Source organism: Biomphalaria glabrata, chromosome 7, assembly GCF_947242115.1.
Source record: "Biomphalaria glabrata chromosome 7, xgBioGlab47.1, whole genome shotgun sequence".
NCBI lineage: Eukaryota > Metazoa > Mollusca > Gastropoda > Planorbidae > Biomphalaria > Biomphalaria glabrata.
In genome coordinates this window covers 10,849,352-10,871,101 of record NC_074717.1, presented here as the reverse complement: position 1 = coordinate 10,871,101, position 21,750 = coordinate 10,849,352, and the positions used below count along the sequence as shown (strand labels likewise).

General features: G+C 32.4%; 1 protein-coding gene across 2 annotated transcripts in view; it reads left to right on the top strand.

The window, feature by feature from the left end:
- The window catches only part of LOC106056897 (GDP-mannose 4,6 dehydratase-like), a 39,833-nt gene that overhangs the window by 9,571 nt on the left and 8,512 nt on the right, over positions 1-21,750 (top strand). Inside the window, exons 4-8 of one of the 2 annotated variants that reach the window (XM_013213811.2) lie at positions 1,589-1,609; positions 6,609-6,718; positions 7,367-7,462; positions 7,836-7,932; positions 10,705-10,809. In XM_013213811.2, coding sequence (XP_013069265.2) covers positions 1,589-1,609; positions 6,609-6,718; positions 7,367-7,462; positions 7,836-7,932; positions 10,705-10,809 — 429 coding nt within the window. The remainder of the gene's footprint in view (positions 1-1,588; positions 1,610-6,608; positions 6,719-7,366; positions 7,463-7,835; positions 7,933-10,704; positions 10,810-21,750) is intronic. The other variant, XM_013213812.2, reaches the window with a different exon arrangement.

Here is a 21,750-nt window from a genome sequence, read left to right as displayed (position 1 = left end):
CTCCGGTTCTTCTAAGTACTCGTATTTAACCTTGGTCATTTCCGTTTCTTCTCATATTTTTCATGTAACATGAAACATTAACACTTTTCCCTGCACAATAAATTTGGCAAACACACATAAACAAAAGTATTCATTAAATACTATACGTTCTTTAGAATCCCTAGGTATTTTGTAGAACACCGAAGCAAAGCAAAAATTAAAGAAGTCTTACTTTGTCTTAAGGTCAGGCAAATATCGTATTACGTATTTTGCCGGTAACATATTTATTTATTTATTTGTGGCATTGTCTTGCTATGAAGAGGGCAATATTGTAAATAGGCTGAAATGGCATTATCGAAGAGGGCTTTGTATACATTTCGCAGTCATGTCATAACTTATAAAGGGATTTAGATTTTCTTCTGTTGCTGTCCACGCTAATAAAGGTAATGGTACCACTTCAGACTTTGCTAGCAATGGAAGCAGATGATGTAGAGCTCATCTGCTTCAGTGGCCGACTGTTAATAAGGGTGTCATGTGGCCAGCACAACGGCAAGTCGCCTTTTCTTCCCCATCGTATGTCAGATACCCATTTGAGCTAAGTGGACTCATGGTGTCCTAAGAATATCTAAGTTCAAAATCCCAGCCTTCACTGAGATTCGAATTCGAGACCCCTCGGTTCGAAAGGTTTAGGCTTTACCACTCAGGTAACCTAATGTTAATACGGCATATAGATCTGAAATGTTGTTTCACGCATCTTTTGCTGATAGACAGGCACAAGATCACCAATCAAGCGTCTGGAAATACTAGGCTAAAGGATATCGTGTGCGATTTGCATTACATTATTACTGGTTCATATTTATTTCTATTTTTAGTCACATATTTAAGTCCTTTTTACAAAGCTTATATCAACTCACTGTCTGTCGGATAAAAGTTTGAACAGGTTATTTCTCCCACACCTATTGTCGGATCTAGTTGAAACTTTGCTCATTTATTCATTGGCTAATCAATAAAAAAAATTAATCAATTAATTAATGGTAATGAATTATTTTGTTTGATACCAACAAGGCTAATTATCCTTCAGTATTCATAGAAATGGCTAAATATGCAAGATTTTGTCCCCTTAGATAATTGTACGCATTATTTCTCCCACACCTATTCAAGGATCAAGTTGAAACTTTAAACTATTATTTATTGTACCTAACAAAACATCAATTAATGAAAAAATAACCAATTAGTCCACAAATTATTGGTAATTAATTATTTAGGTTGATACTTAAAAGGGGAAATAACGTCTACATTATTTAGAGATTTAGTTGTAAATATAGAATTCTACACTATAGATAAGCATTTTTTTTTTTTTTTTAATAGTATTTTTTTTAATTTCATGTTTAAGTAACTGTTTCAAATTCTTTCACTATTTATTGAAAAAAAAAAGTGTTTTTTCTTTAAATAATGTACTATTTAGTAACCCTACACCAAGTGTTGAGGCCTTTAAAATTTGACATATTTGAGTTTTTTTTTTTTTACATTACACATTGTTACGAAACAATCTAGGACACAGTAATAACATTACATGTTTCACTTTTGTCCCTTTTATCTTTATCAAAAGATGACGACTCTCAACGTGGTGGTAAGTTTACTGAGGGACTCCATGTGGGTTACTTATTATTATTTGCTTCTTTTGATTTTCTTCGCTTCATTCCTAGTTTTTTAATGTCTGTATAATATGTCCATGTATACATCAAATGCTTTTCTTTCTGTCTCACCTTGAAACATAAACATAAGAGATAAACTTATGATGGACCAAAATGTTTAGTGTCTCACCATCTCTCCCCTTGACATTGGAGAGATCACTTCTATCACTACTAATAGGGCTCATAGAGAATCTATTAGAAGAAAGTAAAGATAATAGATAATAATTACTGACCTCCAGTCGGCTATCAAAAAACGCTTATGTTGCCATACAGCATTAAACGTGACTTGTCCAATTTGTTGAGGTTTTTGAAAATCAATAAGGGCCGGATTTACCTTTAGGCAACAAAAGCTGTTGCTTAGGGCAAGAAATATTTAGGACTAACGTATAATATCTTGACTTATAGAGGGTCCCAAAAAGGCCCAATATCTCCAATAAATAGCTTAAAGCCTTTTTAAGTCAATTTCTTTTTTTTTTTTAAAGCATTTATTGTTATTTCATGTCACTACGATTACACCTTTCTTCAGCTATTCAATGTTTTAGCAACGTCATTCTATCTTTAAAATCAGTCACTTTCTACTAATTTGCTATTGTATTATTCTCATTAAAAAGTCATATAATCATATCATCTTTTCTTACTACTAATACTACTATAATGTTTATATAACATATTAAAATAAAAGTGTCCATTGCAACTGAGAAATGAAAGAAATCCACATTTTCCCTAGGTTTATTGTCTTGTGTATGTTTAAGCTTTTTTAAGATATTTAACATTAAACTGTTACTGATATTATCTTCCAGAGTCAGACATATCAGATAATCTTATTATCTATATAAGCTTAAGTTTGGTTTACGAAAATATTACTTATTTTCGATTCTGTCAATAGATCTAAATGATGTGTGAAAAAAAAATGGTATACAATCAAAGCAAATCAAACAGATTAGCACGCGCAGAGAACATTTTGTCTTGAATGAACTCATTTACTTTGTGCTGTGTACTAATTCAGTGGTTTAACTAGTGAGGTTTATTTGTGTACACAACTCTATTGTTTCTATGTATTATTCACATCACATTACTACATGTAATGAGTTTCACTTAATGACAAGAAGCCTACGTGCAAGCTCTGGTCATGTTCAGTTTTAGATGTTCTTTTTTAACTATGTAATAGCGTCAACCTTTTTAAACGATCACCTAGTTCAGTTCATTTTTGACATTAAAAAGTTTGTATTAAATGTAATCGTGTTAGGGAAAAAGAATACGTCATATTTTCTCAAAGACTTCCAAGATCTTGCCCTGTTGTCGGTCAATGGAGACCCGAAAATGACACTGGTTCTGATATACAAACCAATAATAAGATCTACTAGTCCTTTAAATTATAAATACAATTTATTTTTATCTTTGAAAATGTTCGTCCCACGTAATTTACTTGCATAAATTAGATCGGATGGTGATGGGGAAAAAAAAAGAATATCATTTAATATACTCACCAGTTTTAAGTGTAGGGAGGCGGGTAGGAGGTGAACGCCCTCTCTTGTATGCCTATTTGTCATTCAGTAGTTGGAAAATACAGATAGGAAAAACATTTTTAAGAATGAAGATAATAGAATTCTCACGTCTGCTTAGCGTACATTGGTAGACTTGTATAGTTACCTTTTCATAACTACGGGTACAGCACAATTTCAAAACTTGTTTTTGGAGATTTTCTTCGCCACAGTGAAAAGCAGGGAGCTGGTCAGAGTTTAGATTGGGATTAGTAAACATTTCAAATAAAAGCCAAGTTGCTGTCAGTTTGTATTATCGCTTTGTTCTTAAAACAAGTTTGATAAAACTTTGCTAATCACAAATAAGAACCAATATAGAACTGAAGGCCATTACAAAACAAAAGTAATCAGGACCACTTAACTATTTTGTTTGGTTTATAAATGTAGCAATTTCAATTTTCATGTAAATGAGTTTTTTGTTTGTCATTTGTAAATTTTTTGAGTTGCAATGGTGCGAATAATAGTTATATAATGAGATCACTGTGACTCCATGTTTCCACAGGTTCACAATGTCATATGATACAGTGTGTTCAGCATTTAATTATGTGGGCTTATTTAACTCATGAAATATTTCAAGTTATTTAATGTATAATATATTAGTATCCATATTAATAGACTTAATATTTTATCAAATATCTATAGACTTTGGTTTAATACTATTGGGAAGTAGATTTTAATAATTAAAATGACTACTAACTAAATTTTAAAATCAGTGACTATTTAGATCTGTATCATTACAATCATATCATTGTAGTTTATAACTACTAACTAGATTTTAAAATCAGTGACTAGTTAGATCTGTATCATTACAAGCATATAATTGCAGGTTATACATTCACAAAGTATCTGACTGTGCCCATGAGAAACTGGTGTGATTATTATTTTGTTACAGTTACAGCGACAAACATGTTCTGCTGAAGTTCAAGCTTGTAGGCTCCTACTTCCTAGTGATTTAGTACGAGACCTAATGCTTTGTCTCGATTGGCTGCGGGCTTCACCTAAAAATAGATTTATTTGTGGCGACCTGTCTTGAAATGCTATGAAACATTTTGTTTCTATTTAAACAAAACGTACGATTTTAATGAATCAGTTAATACGTAACAAATACAGAGGTCTACACTATTTGTTTTTAAATAAAGAAATAGAATATTGCCCACATGGAGTTGACACAAATACATTTCTAAAACATTGCCACTCACCTTAACCTCTGACCTCACTAACGACGCCAGTCGTATCATGACCTAGTTGTAATATAATGACGCAATAAACTGGGTTTTGTTTTCTTAACATTCAACAAACCTCCCCCCCCCCCCTCTTTTGTTTTTAAAGATCAATTAATTGAAGCTTTCTTGTTCGAGAGGCTTGATAGCAACATAAATGACTGGGCCCGTCTTTTTCAATATTGATTTTCACAATTATCAAAACCCGGGTCTCTTAGCTCGATATCAATTTGACGTTTGTTTCCACGGGTAATCGATAGTCAGTACTATCGTTGACCATTGTCGTTAACGGAATCGTTACTCAGGAGAATACTTACTGAAGATGAAACACTCGTTAATTTTGTCATGTGGAGTCAGTTGTAAAAGGATGAGAAAAAAAATGCAGTTTACATGTATTATAGGCCTACATTTATGCTGCATTGCCGTAACCAAATTAAATTATGTTGATTAGACAGTTTCAAATAACAGGCCTTGGTACTTATGTTTGTCTTATGCGTGTTTCACTTTGTAATTTGCTAACACTAAATAGTGTATGTCGTATAATTAAGTTAAAACTGTTTTTAGCTTGGCAGACTTAATGATTCTTGTTAACATCAGTCGAGAATAGTCTTGTGTCATTTTAGCTCGGGCCAAAATAAAATGAGATCTTTAAAGTCTTTTAAGGTCTAGTGGAACAAAAATCGACCAAGTTGCTCAATGTCGATGCCCATTACAAGTATGTCAATAATACATTGACACATCTCGAGGTTTCAGTCAAAACAGCTGAACCGTAGCCATCAACTTGAAAATCGGGATTGATAAACCTGGGTCATAAAGAATGCATCACGTGGCCTAGGTTAAGCTTAACTTGGCTATTGATCGTAAAAAGAGACTGTCGCTCTGTAACTGTTTTCCTGGTGAATATTGACACTACGGCTTATAGGATCAACAACTAATTTCTGTATGAGCTAATTAAGTGTATACGGAACTACACGCTAGATAGCTAGTTCTCAAAGGTCAAGACAGTAAGCCTAGGCTTACACCTTTTGGAATATTTCACAAGAAGAAAAAAAAAGGATCTAATTTTGAATTTCGGATTTTATAGACACTGAGAGCATTTATCATCTGCTTGAGCAGAAGTTATTTTATGAAGTTATAATTTTATAACAATTTTAGCAATCAAGATATTGGTGTCAGGAAAAAATACACTTCCCTTGAGGTCATCGCCAACCAAAAATCTCTGTGTTAAGAATGTGTACTGTGTAGTGCCTTTTTTCATATATTCCTCAATTCTGTTTGTCCAAGAACCCGCTCCTCTCTGGTTCTCTTTAAATTCATAGAAGATGTTAAACAAAAAAAAAAGCAAAAGTAATTTGAATAACTTACTAAATTGGACTAAATCTTTTGGATACTACACAGCCACGTGGGTGTTTATGACACAAAAGTTAACTTCTTCTAAACCTCTCACTATCTTTTATATATATATGTATAGATAAAAATTACTTAATGTACAGGTGCACAGTTGGCATATGCATTAAAGTTGTCCTTGAGAACACAAACAAAATGAATTACAGTGATCCTTCATTTACCGAGGTGCAGTCCAGTATTAGTACACTATCTTAAAGCTTTATAATTTAACCCCTCACTTTTAGGCTACATGAACCCTGGTACTGTACAAAATACAGTAATAATAGGACAGTAATACAGGATACAATTCTGATTAAGGGAGTAGAAAAGCAAAGATCCGCAAATTATTTTTCCTATAAATTTCTAATTAAAAACTCAAAATAGCAAAGCCATGAAAGCTGAAGCACAAAGTTGCGAGGGATCACTGTATCTTTATGGTCCTAGTGAAGACATTGAATAACTGCACAACCCTTGGAAAATAGTCTTGTATTAGATCTCTATTACTCTGATCAGCTAAATATGATGTTAAAACATTATTTCAGCCTTCTCTCCTTTTGCTTGAGAAGTTTCAGTTTTCATAGTTGTCTTTTTATTATTATTTTTTTTTTTTTTTCTTAGCTCAACTATTTCAAATAACTCTTTTGATTAGCACTATGTTTTACAGGGCAATCTACAAATATTAATATATGAATGTAAGGTTAAAAATGTAGCACAATCAAATGATTTTTGAATCACTCATTTCAAAGAAGTATCGATTAGGTCATGACTATGTCTCTCCCTTGACCCAGGTATGCACCTTCACTATGGGGACATGACAGATAGTACCTGTCTGGTGAAGATCATCAGTGAGGTTCAGCCTTCAGAGATCTACAATCTAGCCGCACAAAGCCATGTCAAGGTAGAACAACTTTCCGATTTCCCTGTTTGTTTCTAAATGCTACATTACAAGATGTTATTTAAAATCAAAGGATAATCTTTTTTGTTTTTCTGAACTGCAGATAATTTAGGTGCCACAACAGAATTATTATTTCTTTTAATTTTCAGTTTTCTATGTTGCAAATATTGAATATATATTTTCTTTATGTAAAAAATGTTTGTTTTTTTGTAAAATGTTTTACATGTTTGGATGTTCCTTCAGAGTTGAAGGCAATTTACTTCCTAGTCCAAACCTCGCAACAGGAGCGGGTAGGGTAGGGTTTGAACCTAGGACCATTGATAATTCCAAACGACAGTCCAATGCCAGAACCGCACAACCAGGCAGCCAGCCCGACCAGGCAGCCAAAAGTTTTAACTTTCTCTTGGTATATATAGCTCTTGATAGAAAACAAAAGGGGTAGGGAGGATAACAAAAACCTTTTTAAATTGTCATGGGAAGAGTCATCATTAACTTAATTAAAGAGAAGATCATGTTTGAGTAAGACCCATGAAATTCCAGTTTTCAGATTGTACAAAATGAGATTGGACCATAGCGCTCTGAGCTTGCTATAAGCATGAAAGTAGTGCTATATAAAAGCTATTTTTAATATTTTTTTTCTAATATCGGTAGGTTTCATTTGAGCTGGCAGAATATACTGCTGATGTTGATGCTGTTGGAACATTGAGGTTACTGGATGCTATTAGGACATGTCATCTTTCAAACAAGGTAAAGATAGCTTCAGAAAACTTTGAACAATTTCAGTCTTTTAAGGGAGAATGTGGATTATTTGAAGTCAATATTTTGTAAAATGACAAATCAAGAATGAAAGCTATGAATAATTATCAAAGGAATTGTGTAGATCTTGCTGATCTGAATAAATTTTTTGTTTGTTTGTTGTAATAAAATCATAAAAAAAAATCAATTCCAAAGATTTATAATAAATGTAAACACCTAGTTTTATTAAAGTCCTTTTAATTGAGTTTTGTTTATATATTTACATTTTCTCAACAGCCTAATGAGTTTGACTTTAAGGTTCTTTTAACATTAATGGTGGAAAATATTATATTTTTTTAAAAGCTTTTCATTTTCTACTGTAAAGGTGAGATTTTATCAAGCTTCAACTAGTGAACTTTATGGGCTGGTTAGAGAAGTACCACAATCAGAGACCACACCCTTTTATCCCAGGTCACCATATGGTAAGTTTCAAAACTATTACATGAAACGCTTACATGTAAAAAAAATTAATACCTAAGCTTTAAAGGACTAATTACACTTATTGTGCTTTAAGTTTCATCAAACTTTTTGTGTTTAAATCATCAATTAAAAATTTCATCTCAAGAGTACCTTCTTTAGCTTAATGAAGAATTGACCAAACATTTTTTTTAACAATTAACCACTATAAGATATTTAAAATTTTATTAGAATCTATTAAAATAACCATTTTTTTTAATCATATTCACTATTAAAGATAATAAATCATCCAAAAGCTCTTAGCCTAGTAACAATAGGTCTTGAAACTAATTTACTCCCACCACACAATGATCTATTGCACTCTTTCATACATATTGGCTTGCACATGCAACTGGTTTTAATTTGTCAAAGAGTTTATTAGTGCAGTGCTTGCTTCTGTAAAATGTTTTTGTGTTAACCGTTATGACAAGAAAAAACACATTTCCATTTTTTTGGAACAATACAATTAGTTAAGCTTAAAACACATTGACACTGTGAGTAGCTATAATCTCAAAACAAATTGATTATAGATGTAATCTTGCCTTCTGTCATCTTCCTTCTGTTTGGCTTTTTCTTTGATGTTACAATCTATTAATCAATAATGTTTTAATAGCATTTGGGATTTAGGTGTATAATAAAAAAAAATATACCTGTACATACTTTTTCTTTGCTCGACAATAATTTATGAGTAATCAAAATGTTATGTGGTTGCATCTAATGACATAAAAAACAAAACAAACAAAAAAGGTTTTGTTGCATACAAATGAATATTGATTTGGTCATTAGTTGTTATTGTTCAGTTTTCTTTTGTTTTTTGTTAAATTTGTTATTGTAGATAACTTGTTCAGTTTTTTTTGTAGATAATTTAAACTTCTTGCTTTACATTTGAGTTTATTATAAAAACAATTTGATATACTTGACAAACAGCTTGTTGAACTTAAGGTCCAACTATCATTGTATCACTATTGCAATTCAATATCTAAGCTTATAGATCCTAATACAAGATTTATAAATATTAAAAGCCTAGGACATACTGTTTTTTTGTTATGTATTCAACTCTAAATGTCATAATGTTACTATTTTTACTATCTTTAATCTAAAGTGCACAATTCTATATTTATACCAACGTAACAAATAAGTCACATATTCTCTAACCCATAACATCTGTAAAATAGTGTACATACATATGTTGACGGAAACCTCTTCTGTCTTAGAATTTCCAAAGACTCAATTGAGAAAGTCACATTACAAAACCAAATTTAAAAAGTAAAAAAAAGAGTATCTGCATTAACATTATGTTTTATTCTCCATGTTTTTAAAACTTCAGTCCCAGAGATTAATTTCAAGCCATACCAACAGATTAATCTGACATCTAAATATATTTAAATAAATTATATAATTACAAGCTTTACACACTGGCTATGCTCATTGATTTGTTCCCAGGCATTATGTTGTTTATTATAGTTGAACATTCCATCCATTTCTTTTTTTTAAAATTGTATTGAACAGGTTGCATTAATGATCCTCTAAACATACATTTTAACCCATGAATTACTGTATCTGTTGCAATGAAATTTAACAGGCCACTCTCTTTGTCTTTTTTTTCTTCTCTCTTTCTCTCTCTCTGGAACTCTCATTTTGTTTTACTTTTTAACCTGTGCAATATAGTTTCTCAGACATAGACTTTTGACTTGATTTGGATAGACCTGCATTAAAATTCGCCCCGACACAAACACATGCTTTGGGAGTGTGAATTCTTGTATAGCTTTTACTTATTCGTGGGCCCCCCCCCCACACACACTTTCCTGCCCAAAACAAAAAGTAATTCCTATATACAATCTTTCAGTTTTTTAGCACCCTCTTATTGATTGACTCTTCAGCACATACTTTTAAGCTTTGAATTCCTTATATAGCACCTTTAGTTATTTTTTTTTTGCATCCTTTAATCTTAAGGTAATCAATCCATAGTATTAGAGAATGCTAATTGTGGTGTAAAAAAAAAGTAAAGTTCCCCTACCGACCTTGTGGTCTATAGGGCAGATGATGTAAAGATCACCTGTTTCTGTGGCCTACGGTTTACGGGGGTGTCATGTGGCCAGCACAACGACCAACCATCTTTACTTTTCCCCAACTAATGTCAGGCACCCATGGTGTACAGGCTGTGAATTTGTCAAAACCGCATTTTAGTCAGCACTTAACTGGTAAAAGGAACCTGTGTGCAAAAGTTTAGGCAATTCCCTTTCTAGTTTAAGAGATCTCTTGATCAATCAGTCAGTGGTATTTTAGGAATATGTATACGATTAACATAAATGTTGAGTCAAATATCTATTTTTTAAATTAGTTTATAGAAATGAAAGCACTTTGATGCAACATAATCTTTTATATAGTGCACTAAAATATCATCTGGTCAGCCTAACAACTAACCATCTTTACACTCACATGTCAAGCTTTCATCAAAATTTATTGGAGACAAGGTCTTAAAATGAGTTGTTTTAAAAAGTAAACTTAACTTTCTTGTCTTCTGAGCTATTGACACTTAGGAAATCTATAATAGCTTTCTGTTTCTACTATTTTTCTAAATTATCATAGACTAGATGTTGACTTGCCCAGATAGAATAATTTTGAGTTCCCAAAGTTTTTATATAACAGTGATAGATGTAATTATTTTTAAATGAACATCCCTTTTGTTTTCTAGTAGCCAGTATGTTGTAATGTTGTACTTGAATGTTTGTTTCTAGGTGTGGCCAAGATGTATGCTTACTGGATTGTTGTCAACTACAGGGAGGCTTACAACATGTTTGCTGTGAATGGGATCTTGTTTAATCATGAAAGTCCAAGAAGAGGTTAGCTCTAAATAACATTTTATGTTTGTTTTTCTGTTATGATGGCTGCTTGGTTGTTTGGTATGTAATTTGGACCTTCATCGTGATGGTCTCAAGCTGGTACTCTCGTCCACCCTAACCCTGCCATCCTAAAGGGAGTAAGTTGTTAGGACATAATAATCTTCATTCTCGACAGAACGTCTGTAATGTTTGCAGATGTAATGGATGCTGGTTGTGTATTTAATGCTATGAGTTACATTGTATGAGAGTTTGATTATTAACAGCTATGCATCCCAAGAGATAATGAACTTTGAGTAAACCGACTGAAGCAGAGCTGAAATAAAGCAAGCGTTTATTCTCAGATAATTTATGAAGTAGAAGTCTTCTGTCACAATAAAGATGCTACCTATGTGAAGTCTCCATGTTTTTTGCTTATCCTATTTCATTGCTTTCTTAACCCTAGTCTAATATTTTTTTTTGCTACAGAATATAGAACATTACGTAGGTACTGTTGGCCTACTATTGCCGCATAAGTACATTATATGCTGTATTGTAATTGTTTTCCATTAACAAATAAAAAGGAAAACACTCACGCACTACTACTATTAGACCTATGTCTCCTCTCTCACTCTTAAAATTGAAGCCAATTGGACGTATAAGAACAAAGTGTGGTATAAGAATTACAGTGGTCCATACACTTTTGCAGACCCAACTTTTGCGGAAGGGCTATACTTCGGGTTTTCAAAAAATGATTAAAAACAAAAAATACTGCCGCGTTTTTTTGTTTATTGTTTTTTACACTGTAACACGGGTTTTCCCATGGCCGCACAATGTCTATGCACAGTAAGCTATATCTGAAAAAACAAACAAAAAAAAACTTAATACGTCATCGACAAACTTTCTGAAAGCTGATTAGCCGAAAAAGCTGTACAAGCACATCAACTGGTTCAATACAGGCTAGGTTACAGTACCAAATAAGGAAACCTTCTCATACACCCTGGACCTTTTTTTTTCATTGCACAGTAAAGCAGCAGTGTATTTAATGTATACGTACTAATTCTGATACTGTTTATATCCGAAAATAGTATATGCTTATGAAATTAAATACCACGAAAATTTTACCTTTGCGAGAGGTCTTAAAACGTATCACCAGCAAAAGTTAAGAAAACACTGTATATTTTGTTTATTAATTTTCATTAAAAAAATCAATTTTTCAAAAGTTGCATTTATGTTACTACAAATATTATAAATGACACTTTCATATATAATTTTTCATAATGCTAAGAGTAGTTCAAACTTTATCACTATACATTTTCTTAATAAAATTCGATTGGACGTCAATGTTTAAATACGAAAAAAAAAATTGGTTTGGTTGCTTCCACCTATATGTTTTTATTGTGAACTGTTAAACGATGATAGCCTCTTAGAATCGGCAGGTCATTAGATGCTGTCTTTACCGAAACTGAACGGTATTTTGAAACCAAAAATGATTGTTTAGAGCTTAAATGGCTATTGGTATCATAAAGTTACTGGGAAAATATTGAGTAACAAGTCCTAGTTTATGAGAACTGATTTGGTTTTCGAAGTTGGTGACAATAAAATCTACAATCGCGGGGCCCCCCTCAGGTGCAGGGCCTGGGGTGGTTACCCCACTTGCCACCGTCTAAGGCTGCTACTGCGACACAGTAATCATTGGCCTTACTGCAGCTGATGAAAATATGTTCGATTCAACAATTAACACTTTTTACCAATGGTGTATAGATAACTTTATAATTTTAAATGTTCATAAAACTAAAGAAATGATAATAGATTTTAGGAAACATAAAGGCCATCTTGCAGAAATTCAGATAAATAACTAAACCGTAGAACAAGTGCAAGAATATAAATACATAGGTACAACCATCCACAACAAACTGAAATGGAGTGAACATTGTCAAAACCTTTACACCAAAATTCACCAATGTTTTTTCTATCTTAGAAAGCTAAGGAAATTTAACATCCACAAAACAATAATTAAACTTTTGTATACAGCAACCATTAGCAGTCTAATTAACTTTGCCATCACCTGCTGGTATGATAATACTTCACAGCCACAAAGACTTAGACTAAATAGACTAATTAAAAAAGCATCGTACATCACTCATACACAGCTACCATCTCTTGAAGAGCTTTTTCATGAAAGATGCCTTTCCTAAACACTTCCTGTCACCGTATTATTTTATATGTTATGAATGTGGCTGTGGTTATCAATGTAGGCGTGGTGGTGACATTGGGTTCTTGTTACAAATCACTGAATAATGAAATGACGCTGGGTGTAGCAGACACAATAAGTTTTAATATAACACCACATAGTGAATACACCATACAATTCGACCCAGGAATGGTCAGTATTAATCCAACAGTAATATACGAATATCACAACTTAGTACTTATTCTATAACCAACTACTTTAAACATCTAACTCTACTGCTTATATCTTAAGTGACTCAATACAAGTACTTGCTACAAGATCTCTATGTGGACTGACTGCCTTTAACTCTCTGGTTCACCTAAGGTCAAAAGTGTTCACCTTAGTGCAACATGGGTTGTGAATAAGATTCACAATATGGAATTAACATACACAATACAGAATTAGGGTTTCTACTCTATGGCACCAACTTTGAGGTGGTGACATTACCTATCACCCCCCTTTTGAAAAAAATTTTGAAGAAATTTTTTTTAGCTTGACGACATAATTATCATAAGTAGGATCAATTGGAATTCTTGGGGTCTATGAAATGTACAATTGCAGAGTTCAAATAGAACTACAAACTTGCAATAAAATATATAATAAGACAGTGTTACACAAAATATTTGCTGAATCAAAAAAAAAATTCATACAAGGGCAAAATTCTCTAATTCATCATATTCTTGTAAGACAATTCAAATAATTCTCTGAGTCAAATACTTTACATCTCAAATAATTCTTTACATGTAGTTCTAATATATACATCAATGTTCAAATGTGTTCAATATTTACAAGTCTTTTTCATAATAATATGTGCAAAGTGTGACAAAAATTTCAATGACAATCTCCTATGTCACAATGTGAAAAATTAATACAAGTTTTTATTCACAATATCTATTTATAAAAAAAATCTTTGACACTATAGAAATGTTAGAAGTCTGGTTTTTTTTTTTTAACACCAATAGTACAATATGTACAAATCATGTAGAAAATGTTACAAGTAAGTCTCAATATGTAAGTGATAAGTATAGAAAAATTCAAAATATATGTGTCAAAATTCAAGATCAAATTGATTAATGATCATTGTTACAAATTCAATGTATCCATTTACTTCAATGAGGTTTGACATCTCCATAAAAAATTGTTGTGCATTAATATTACACAAGTAAATATGTATAATTCAAGTATCAAAATATTGGATCAAAAGTATCAACATGAAATCAAAATAAATATCTTTCATAGTGCTTGTTGCATGCACCTTATGTTTCAATTAAGTATTTCTCCATATGACAGTTCAAACAATTTGTAGCTAGTAATGGCAAAAGTTTAATGTTACATTGTTTATCAAATAATTATTGTGTACAAAGTTCAAAAAACTCTTTTGTCAAAAAAAATTTAACTGAGAAAATGTGTCAGTTGTGATACAATCTTTGAGTTTACATTAATTTGTTCAAGCATATACATACAAGCATAACATCATAATGGTTTAGTTGTATTTATTTTAATCTGTTGTGAAAAAATGTGTAAGTCCAATTTAAAAAATAATATCAAGTGTCTCTTTCAGTACTTGAAATATCAAAAAGTTTGTACAACAATCTTCTTGTTTACATCAATGATTGTTACAAAAAATATAGTCCATAAGAATAGTTTGACAAAAATGTTTTCAAAAAATACAAGTGTATGTCAATATTTAATTACACTAATTGACATTGAATAAATAAGTTACATTATGAATCAATCTCCTTTTTTCAATAGTATTGAAAAATGTGACTAAGTTATATAATTGTGATAAATGACACAGTAAAAAAATTGCAATCTTGTTTACAATAGCTGTAGAAAAAACATTTGTCACAGTTGTTCTCAATACAATGGGAAAAATAATGTTTACATTGTATGGAAAAAAAATTAAGCTAGGTACTGAATAAGTTGGGAAAAAAATTCAATGTTTGTTTACATTGTTGAGTACAAAAATGTTTTTCTTGTTGACAAAAGAATGTGAAAAAAATGTAGGTTACAATGAAGTAATCAAATTCCAAAGTTTGTTTACAAATGGAGTTTAAAAAAATGGTTTCTAGTTCAATGTTTACAAATAGTACTCAATGTTTACAAAATAATGCTCAATGTTTACAGAATAATGCTCAATGTTTACAGAATAATGCTCAATGTTTACCAGATGCGATGTATTAAGTCAACAACACTGATGTTAATTGTGAGTCCCTTAATTGGTGTTCCGTATATTTTATGTAATAACTCTTTGTAATGGCCAAAGTTTTTTATTTGTACCCACATTGACTCTCCAAGTTCTGGATGTTTCCAAACTTTTTTATATCCAAAATCACCAGTTATATCTTGTACTATTTGAAAAATTTCTTTCTGAAAATCACAATCAGATAGGTCATAAAACCATATTGTTTTATGTATTACTGGCTTTTGATGCACTTTAACTTTTGGATAAGATCCAATAATTACTGGACTGATAGTATTTTCAAGTACTACAACTTTTATTTTCCCTTTTATAAATGGTGATTTGATTTCAGCAATGGCAGTTTTACATTCTATCTTTCTAGAGTTTGGTAAGGTTACAATGGCTATATCATTCAAATAATCTTCTTTTTCTACTAAATTGGGCTCTACAAAAGTGATTGTGGATTCTTCATCAACTATGCATATAACATCCTGATAATTGACTTCTAGATCATATACTTCTATCTGTTTGCTGTTTTTAAATGTCAAGGCTAATATTTCTTCTGTTATTATTACTTTAGGTGAGCTAGTGTTAATGTCATTTTGTATTTCTTGTTTTTCAGCTTTATCTTTATCATCTATTTGTATTTCATCTGTTTGTATTTCACTATCATTTGTTTGTGTGTTAATTGTTTGGCAATCTTTATTTAGTTTAGATGCTTCTGTTAGCAAATGAGTTTGACATTCTACATCTATTTTATTTGCATTTGTAATTGACTGATTATCTTTAGTTGCTTCATGTATACTGACATTGTTGTAATCATGTGAATTAGTAGTTGATGCTAACTCAATATTTTCTTGATTCACACTATTAGCCCATTTTACTAAGGCTTCTTCTGATAGTTCAACTATATTCTCTATGTTCCCTATAATTAGTTCTTCAGCTGGGTTGTTCATTACTATGGCTTTGTATTGACCAGTGAACCATGGCGATTCAATGAAAACTAATGCTGTTTCACATTCTTCCCATAAGTCTTTATTTGCATAAGTCAGTGTGACCTTGTCTTTTAGGATCTGTTCAGGTTTTACTAGTGATTTCTTTACAATGATTGAGGTGCAGCCGCTGTCACGTAATGCATATACCTTAATGCCATCCACATATGCAGGATACACTTTCAATTTGGCTAATTTTGTCTGTATATATGCTGCTGTTTCATATTCTATTGGTCTTTCAGTTGCTACAGCTGCTATATTTTGTCTGGTATGATTGTTATTGTGGTAAGTATGTTGTCTATCTTGAAAATGATCTCTTCTAGACATTCTGTTGTTTTGCCATCTTCTGTTTGTTTGATGTGATCTACTGTTAGTTGGACTGTAGCTTTGCCATGTTCTTCTGTTATATTGTTGTTGATAGGATCTATTATAGTTAGGACTGAAGCTCTGGAAAGTTCTGTTATCTCTTCCATATCTATGGTTTCTATTTACATATTGCTGTTTTTCTGATGCCATTCTCTTTCTGCACTCTGCTTTGGTGTGACCCAATATGCCACAGAAAAAACATTGTATGCTCTTGGCATATTTAAATTTATTTGTAGTTCTTGGATGGTTTTCTGTCACTGTTGCAGCTACATTGTACAATTCCCTTTTGTCAATGGTGATGTTTGGGTGTGAGTCTTTGTATGTTGTTAAGTTTGATATCAATTCAGCTTCATTTTTTATTTTTCTCTCCTTCAGGAATGAGAATGCTGCATCTGTAACATTAATTAGCACATTCTCAATGAGAAAAAAATCTAAGATCTGTTTGGGGTCATCTAAGTTACAGTTTGCGAGTTGTAGCCACTTTGTCATGTTCTGGCGCATGTCATGTATTGTTCTTTTTAAATCTGTATTCTTTGCTAGTTTTATTTCCCTAAAAAGTTTTCGATAGTGTTCCTCTGTCTTGCCAAAATGTTCAATAAGTCTTTGTTTTACTGTGTTGTAGTCTTTTCTTTGCTCCATAGTTAATGTGTCGATGATGTTTAGTGGTTCACCTCTTAGGTTAGCTAGCAGTTGTTGAGCCATTTGTGCACTATTCATATTTGCTGTTTGACAGATGTATTCAAATTGAATAATGAAATTTTCCAATGTGTCTTCTTTTGGGTCAAAGTTCCTAAATTTGCTATGATACTGATGATGAGATGAAGTTTGACTTGCTGAATTGTCTTTATTTTCTTTTGCTAGTTTTGCCATTTTTTCTTCATGTTCTTTTAATTTTATTTCATGCTGGCGTTCTTTTTCTTTCTCTAAGTTTTCTTGTTCTTTCTCTCTCAGTCTTCTTTCATGTAGCCTTTCTTCCCGTTGCTTGTCTTTTTCTACTCTAATTCTATCTATTTCAATTTTAATGAATGCAGCTCTATCATCTTCTTTTAACTTTAGTTTATCCACTATCTCTATTAGTTTCTCATACTCAGCCATTTTCAAAGATTCAAATTAGTAATATAGTTAATTAATAGATATGTGTACACTAGGTAGTTGTAAATGAATATTGTACGATAAATAATTATTATAGCTCAAATAGTAATTGCAGGTAATAGTAGATATATATTTTGTGCGAAACAATTGAGGTTATGAGGTATCTTAAGTTATTCTTGGTACTTTGTCTAGTTCGTAATGTAATACTTTACTGATCAATTATGTGATTATGTATTTTTAGTATCTCCACTTGCAATGTAAAAATTTATTGCAACAAATAATTCACAATTATGTGAGCCTTATTAGTCTGATAAATAGTGATCAATGTATCAATAGTATCAAAATAGTTCAATGTGCTCAAAGTATATATTATATACAATCAATCTTGTCACAATCTCAAATCAAAATATATCCCATAGTGTATCAAGTGTGTAGTGTAGTGTTGATAATAATAAAAAATAGGTTGAACTAAGAAGTAAAATAAATATATATATTAATAAGTAATTAGACAAACATAAATACACTATAGATACTAAACAGTCTGCTTTAAAGAGACATTACAAGATAGTAGAAATAGTAGACAAAAGAATTACAATGAGTAATAATGACGCAAAAAGAAATTCAACAAATGTAAACAAGACAATATCAATACAAGAGTTTAACAATATGATAGATACTTGACGAAATACAAACTTAACTAATACAGCTATACGATCAAGTATTTACTTTATCTAAAGAGTCCCTACCAATACCTGGATGCTTACTTGAAAAAAATATAAATGCTCAGACTCAATAGATAATTAAATTTAGTCCCTAAAGTCAAATGTATATATAAATACAAATGTAAACAATGAAAAAAATTGTGGTGTAGTTCAAGAGAACTAATCAATACTGATAATACTAAGGGTAATTAAAGTTACTTCCCTTAAATATTCACTTGATGCTTGACTTGTACATAAAGTTCCGGTGATGCTCCACATAAAATATGTCCACAGTACAGTTCATAAGTAATCCACTTGCTAAATCCGCAGCACAACGGTACAGTTCATAAGTAATCCACTTGTTAAATCCACAGTACAATGTTACAGTTCATAAGTAATCCACTTGTTAAATCCGCAGCACAACGGTACAGTTCATAAGTAATCCACTTGTTAAATCCACAGCACAATGGTACAGTTCATAAGTAATTCACTTGTTAAATCCACAGTACAATGTTACAGTTCATAAGTAATCCACTTGTTAAATCCACAGTAGAATAGTACAGTTCATAAGTAATCCACTGTTTCGTACAGTTGCTGAAACAAATATACATAACTAAAATGACCTTAGGTAGTGACGACAAGAGAGGTCTAAGAGTAAGAGCGCTCTCTTATTAAATGTGCTGTTAGACAGCGACAATAGGAGTGTGTCATTAGAATTATGACGAGCACTCGATGTAGATGATTCTTGAATATGTCAGCTACTTCGACTGACCATATATCAGCTGTCTTCAAACGATGACTTGAATGACTTGTAGTACTAGATTTTCACCCACACCGGTTGTAGTATCACGGTTGTCTAGTTTCACCCACACAGGCTGTAGTATCCAGGTTGTCTCAGCATATCATGTTTGATCTCTTTCGCTTAGGATGTTAAAAAGTAGCTTTGAACAATGCTGTGCTCCTAAAGCTATCTCAACTGGTGTAAAAAAAAAGTACAACCACATAAATCAGGCTTCCAGATAAATGACACTTAGGACAGTAGTCAACTGGAAAAGTTGAAAATACACCTCAGACAGGAACAGTTCAAATTGTTCAGTTCATCACGGATGAAAAAATAGCTCGCTAACGGTAACTGTGTCATGGCAGGTCAATGTGACATGTAGTAGTAGATCTACATACCAAGTGTGTAGTCAAAAAAATTTAATAAATTCTAGATTAGTTGCAATTCATGTAAAGTTCAATCTTGAAGTAAAAGTTAAAATAGTAGGCACAGTTAACTTTCGATTTCAGCTCTGTTTTCTGTTAGTAGTTTTAGACTAGCTGAAGATAATAATAATGTCACTCTTGGATCACGTGAATCTCACTTGAAAAATTGTGTGCTGGTCTCAATAAATGTAGATCTAGGTCATCTCTATAATGTTGAATGTGTCGCTGAACGACCAAATGAGAAAAATAGTAGAGTCTGTCATAATCAGGTTTTAGCTTTCTTGCTCGTTGAGTGGCGTCATGTGTAAACAAATATTTTTTAGAGTTACTTTTTCATGTGTTAACTAAATAGTTCACTTGCCAACTTCAAAAATATCCGTATAAATGTTACTGTAAGTAACTGTAGTATTAAAATACTTCTGACAGCAATAGAAAAAAAATTCTTGACTTGTTCCTCTGGTGCTCATAAATCCTTTAAGTTAGTAGATCTGACACTTCTGATATCATAAAATATCGTTTGCTGACACTTCTGACACTATAAATGCTGTTTGCTGACACTTCTGACACTATTAAATGTCGTTTTCTGACAATAAATGACTTGCACTTTGGACACTTCTGACACCAAGAATGCCACCGGTTTATTTTATATGTTATGAATGTGGCTGTGGTAATCAATGTAGGCGTGGTGGTGACATTGGGTTCTTGTTACAAATCACTGAATAATGAAATGACGCTGGGTGTAGCAGACACAATAAGTTTTAATATAACACCACATAGTGAATACACCATACAATTCGACCCAGGAATGGTCAGTATTAATCCAACAGTAATATACGAATATCACAACTTAGTACTTATTCTATAACCAACTACTTTAAACATCTAACTCTACTGCTTATATCTTAAGTGACTCAATACAAGTACTTGCTACAAGATCTCTATGTGGACTGACTGCCTTTAACTCTCTGGTTCACCTAAGGTCAAAAGTGTTCACCTTAGTGCAACATGGGTTGTGAATAAGATTCACAATATGGAATTAACATACACAATACAGAATTAGGGTTTCTACTCTATGGCACCAACTTTGAGGTGGTGACACTTCCTTTTGTCCATGTAGTGCGGAATCTTGGAGTTTTCTTCAACTCAACACTATCTTTCGACCCACACATAAGTCAGCTCTGCAAAGGTCTTTATCTGCAGCTGCGCAGATTAGGCCAGATCCGACCATATTTAACAACGGAGTCAACAAAAACGCTAACTGTGGCATTCATACTCTCCCGCCTTGACTACTGCAACGCCGTGCTAGCAGGTATACCTGATGACAAAATAGCCAAGCTGCAACGTATACAGAACAACGCCGCTCGAATAGTCCTTAAAAAACTAGACAAGATTCTGCTACTACGCTCTTGTGCACGCTCCATTGGCTTCCCGTGAAAGCGAGAATCGATTACAAGGTCGCCACACTTTTTCATCAGTGTATATATAACAATGAGATGCCCTTGTACCTTAGCGAACTGATTACTCCATATGTCCCCCAGAGAGCCCTGCGCTCAATGGACTCAACGCTTTAGTAGTGCCACGTTTCTCCCTCAAAAGCTACGGTCTGCGTGCTTTTTCAGTTCACGGACCAAAGGTTTGGAACTCACTCCCCATTGATCTCAGACAGACAACATGCTACACCACTTTTAAGAAGAACATTAAGACCTATCTGTTTAAAACTTTTTTAGATTAACTGTCATTTTAGCTCTCGTGTTTTTGTTTGTAATGTTGTTACAGCGCCTTGAGCCTACATTTTGTTTGTTAACAGCGCTTTATAAATAAAATTATTATTATTATTATTATTAACACTCATGATTCTTAAAGATAACCTGCACCCATTAAACCACTGTTACATAAGATCTGAACGAAGTGGTTGTCTCCTTTCCATTAGGACTAAAACAGAAAGATTTAAAAACTCCTTCATCTGACTTTCGGTGAGAGTGTTACAAGATTATCTGTCGTCATCGAGAAGTACATAGAAGTCTAATTTATAAAGCGCTGCTTATGAGTGTGTATGTGTTTTTGTGTGTGAATGCTGTTCGTTTTTGCATCTATATTGTTATTGTACAGTAGTTACGTTGAGGTTTTTAATTGTAGTCAAACTGAATTTCCATTTGATTGGATCAATGAAAATTATCTTATCTTAGATATGTA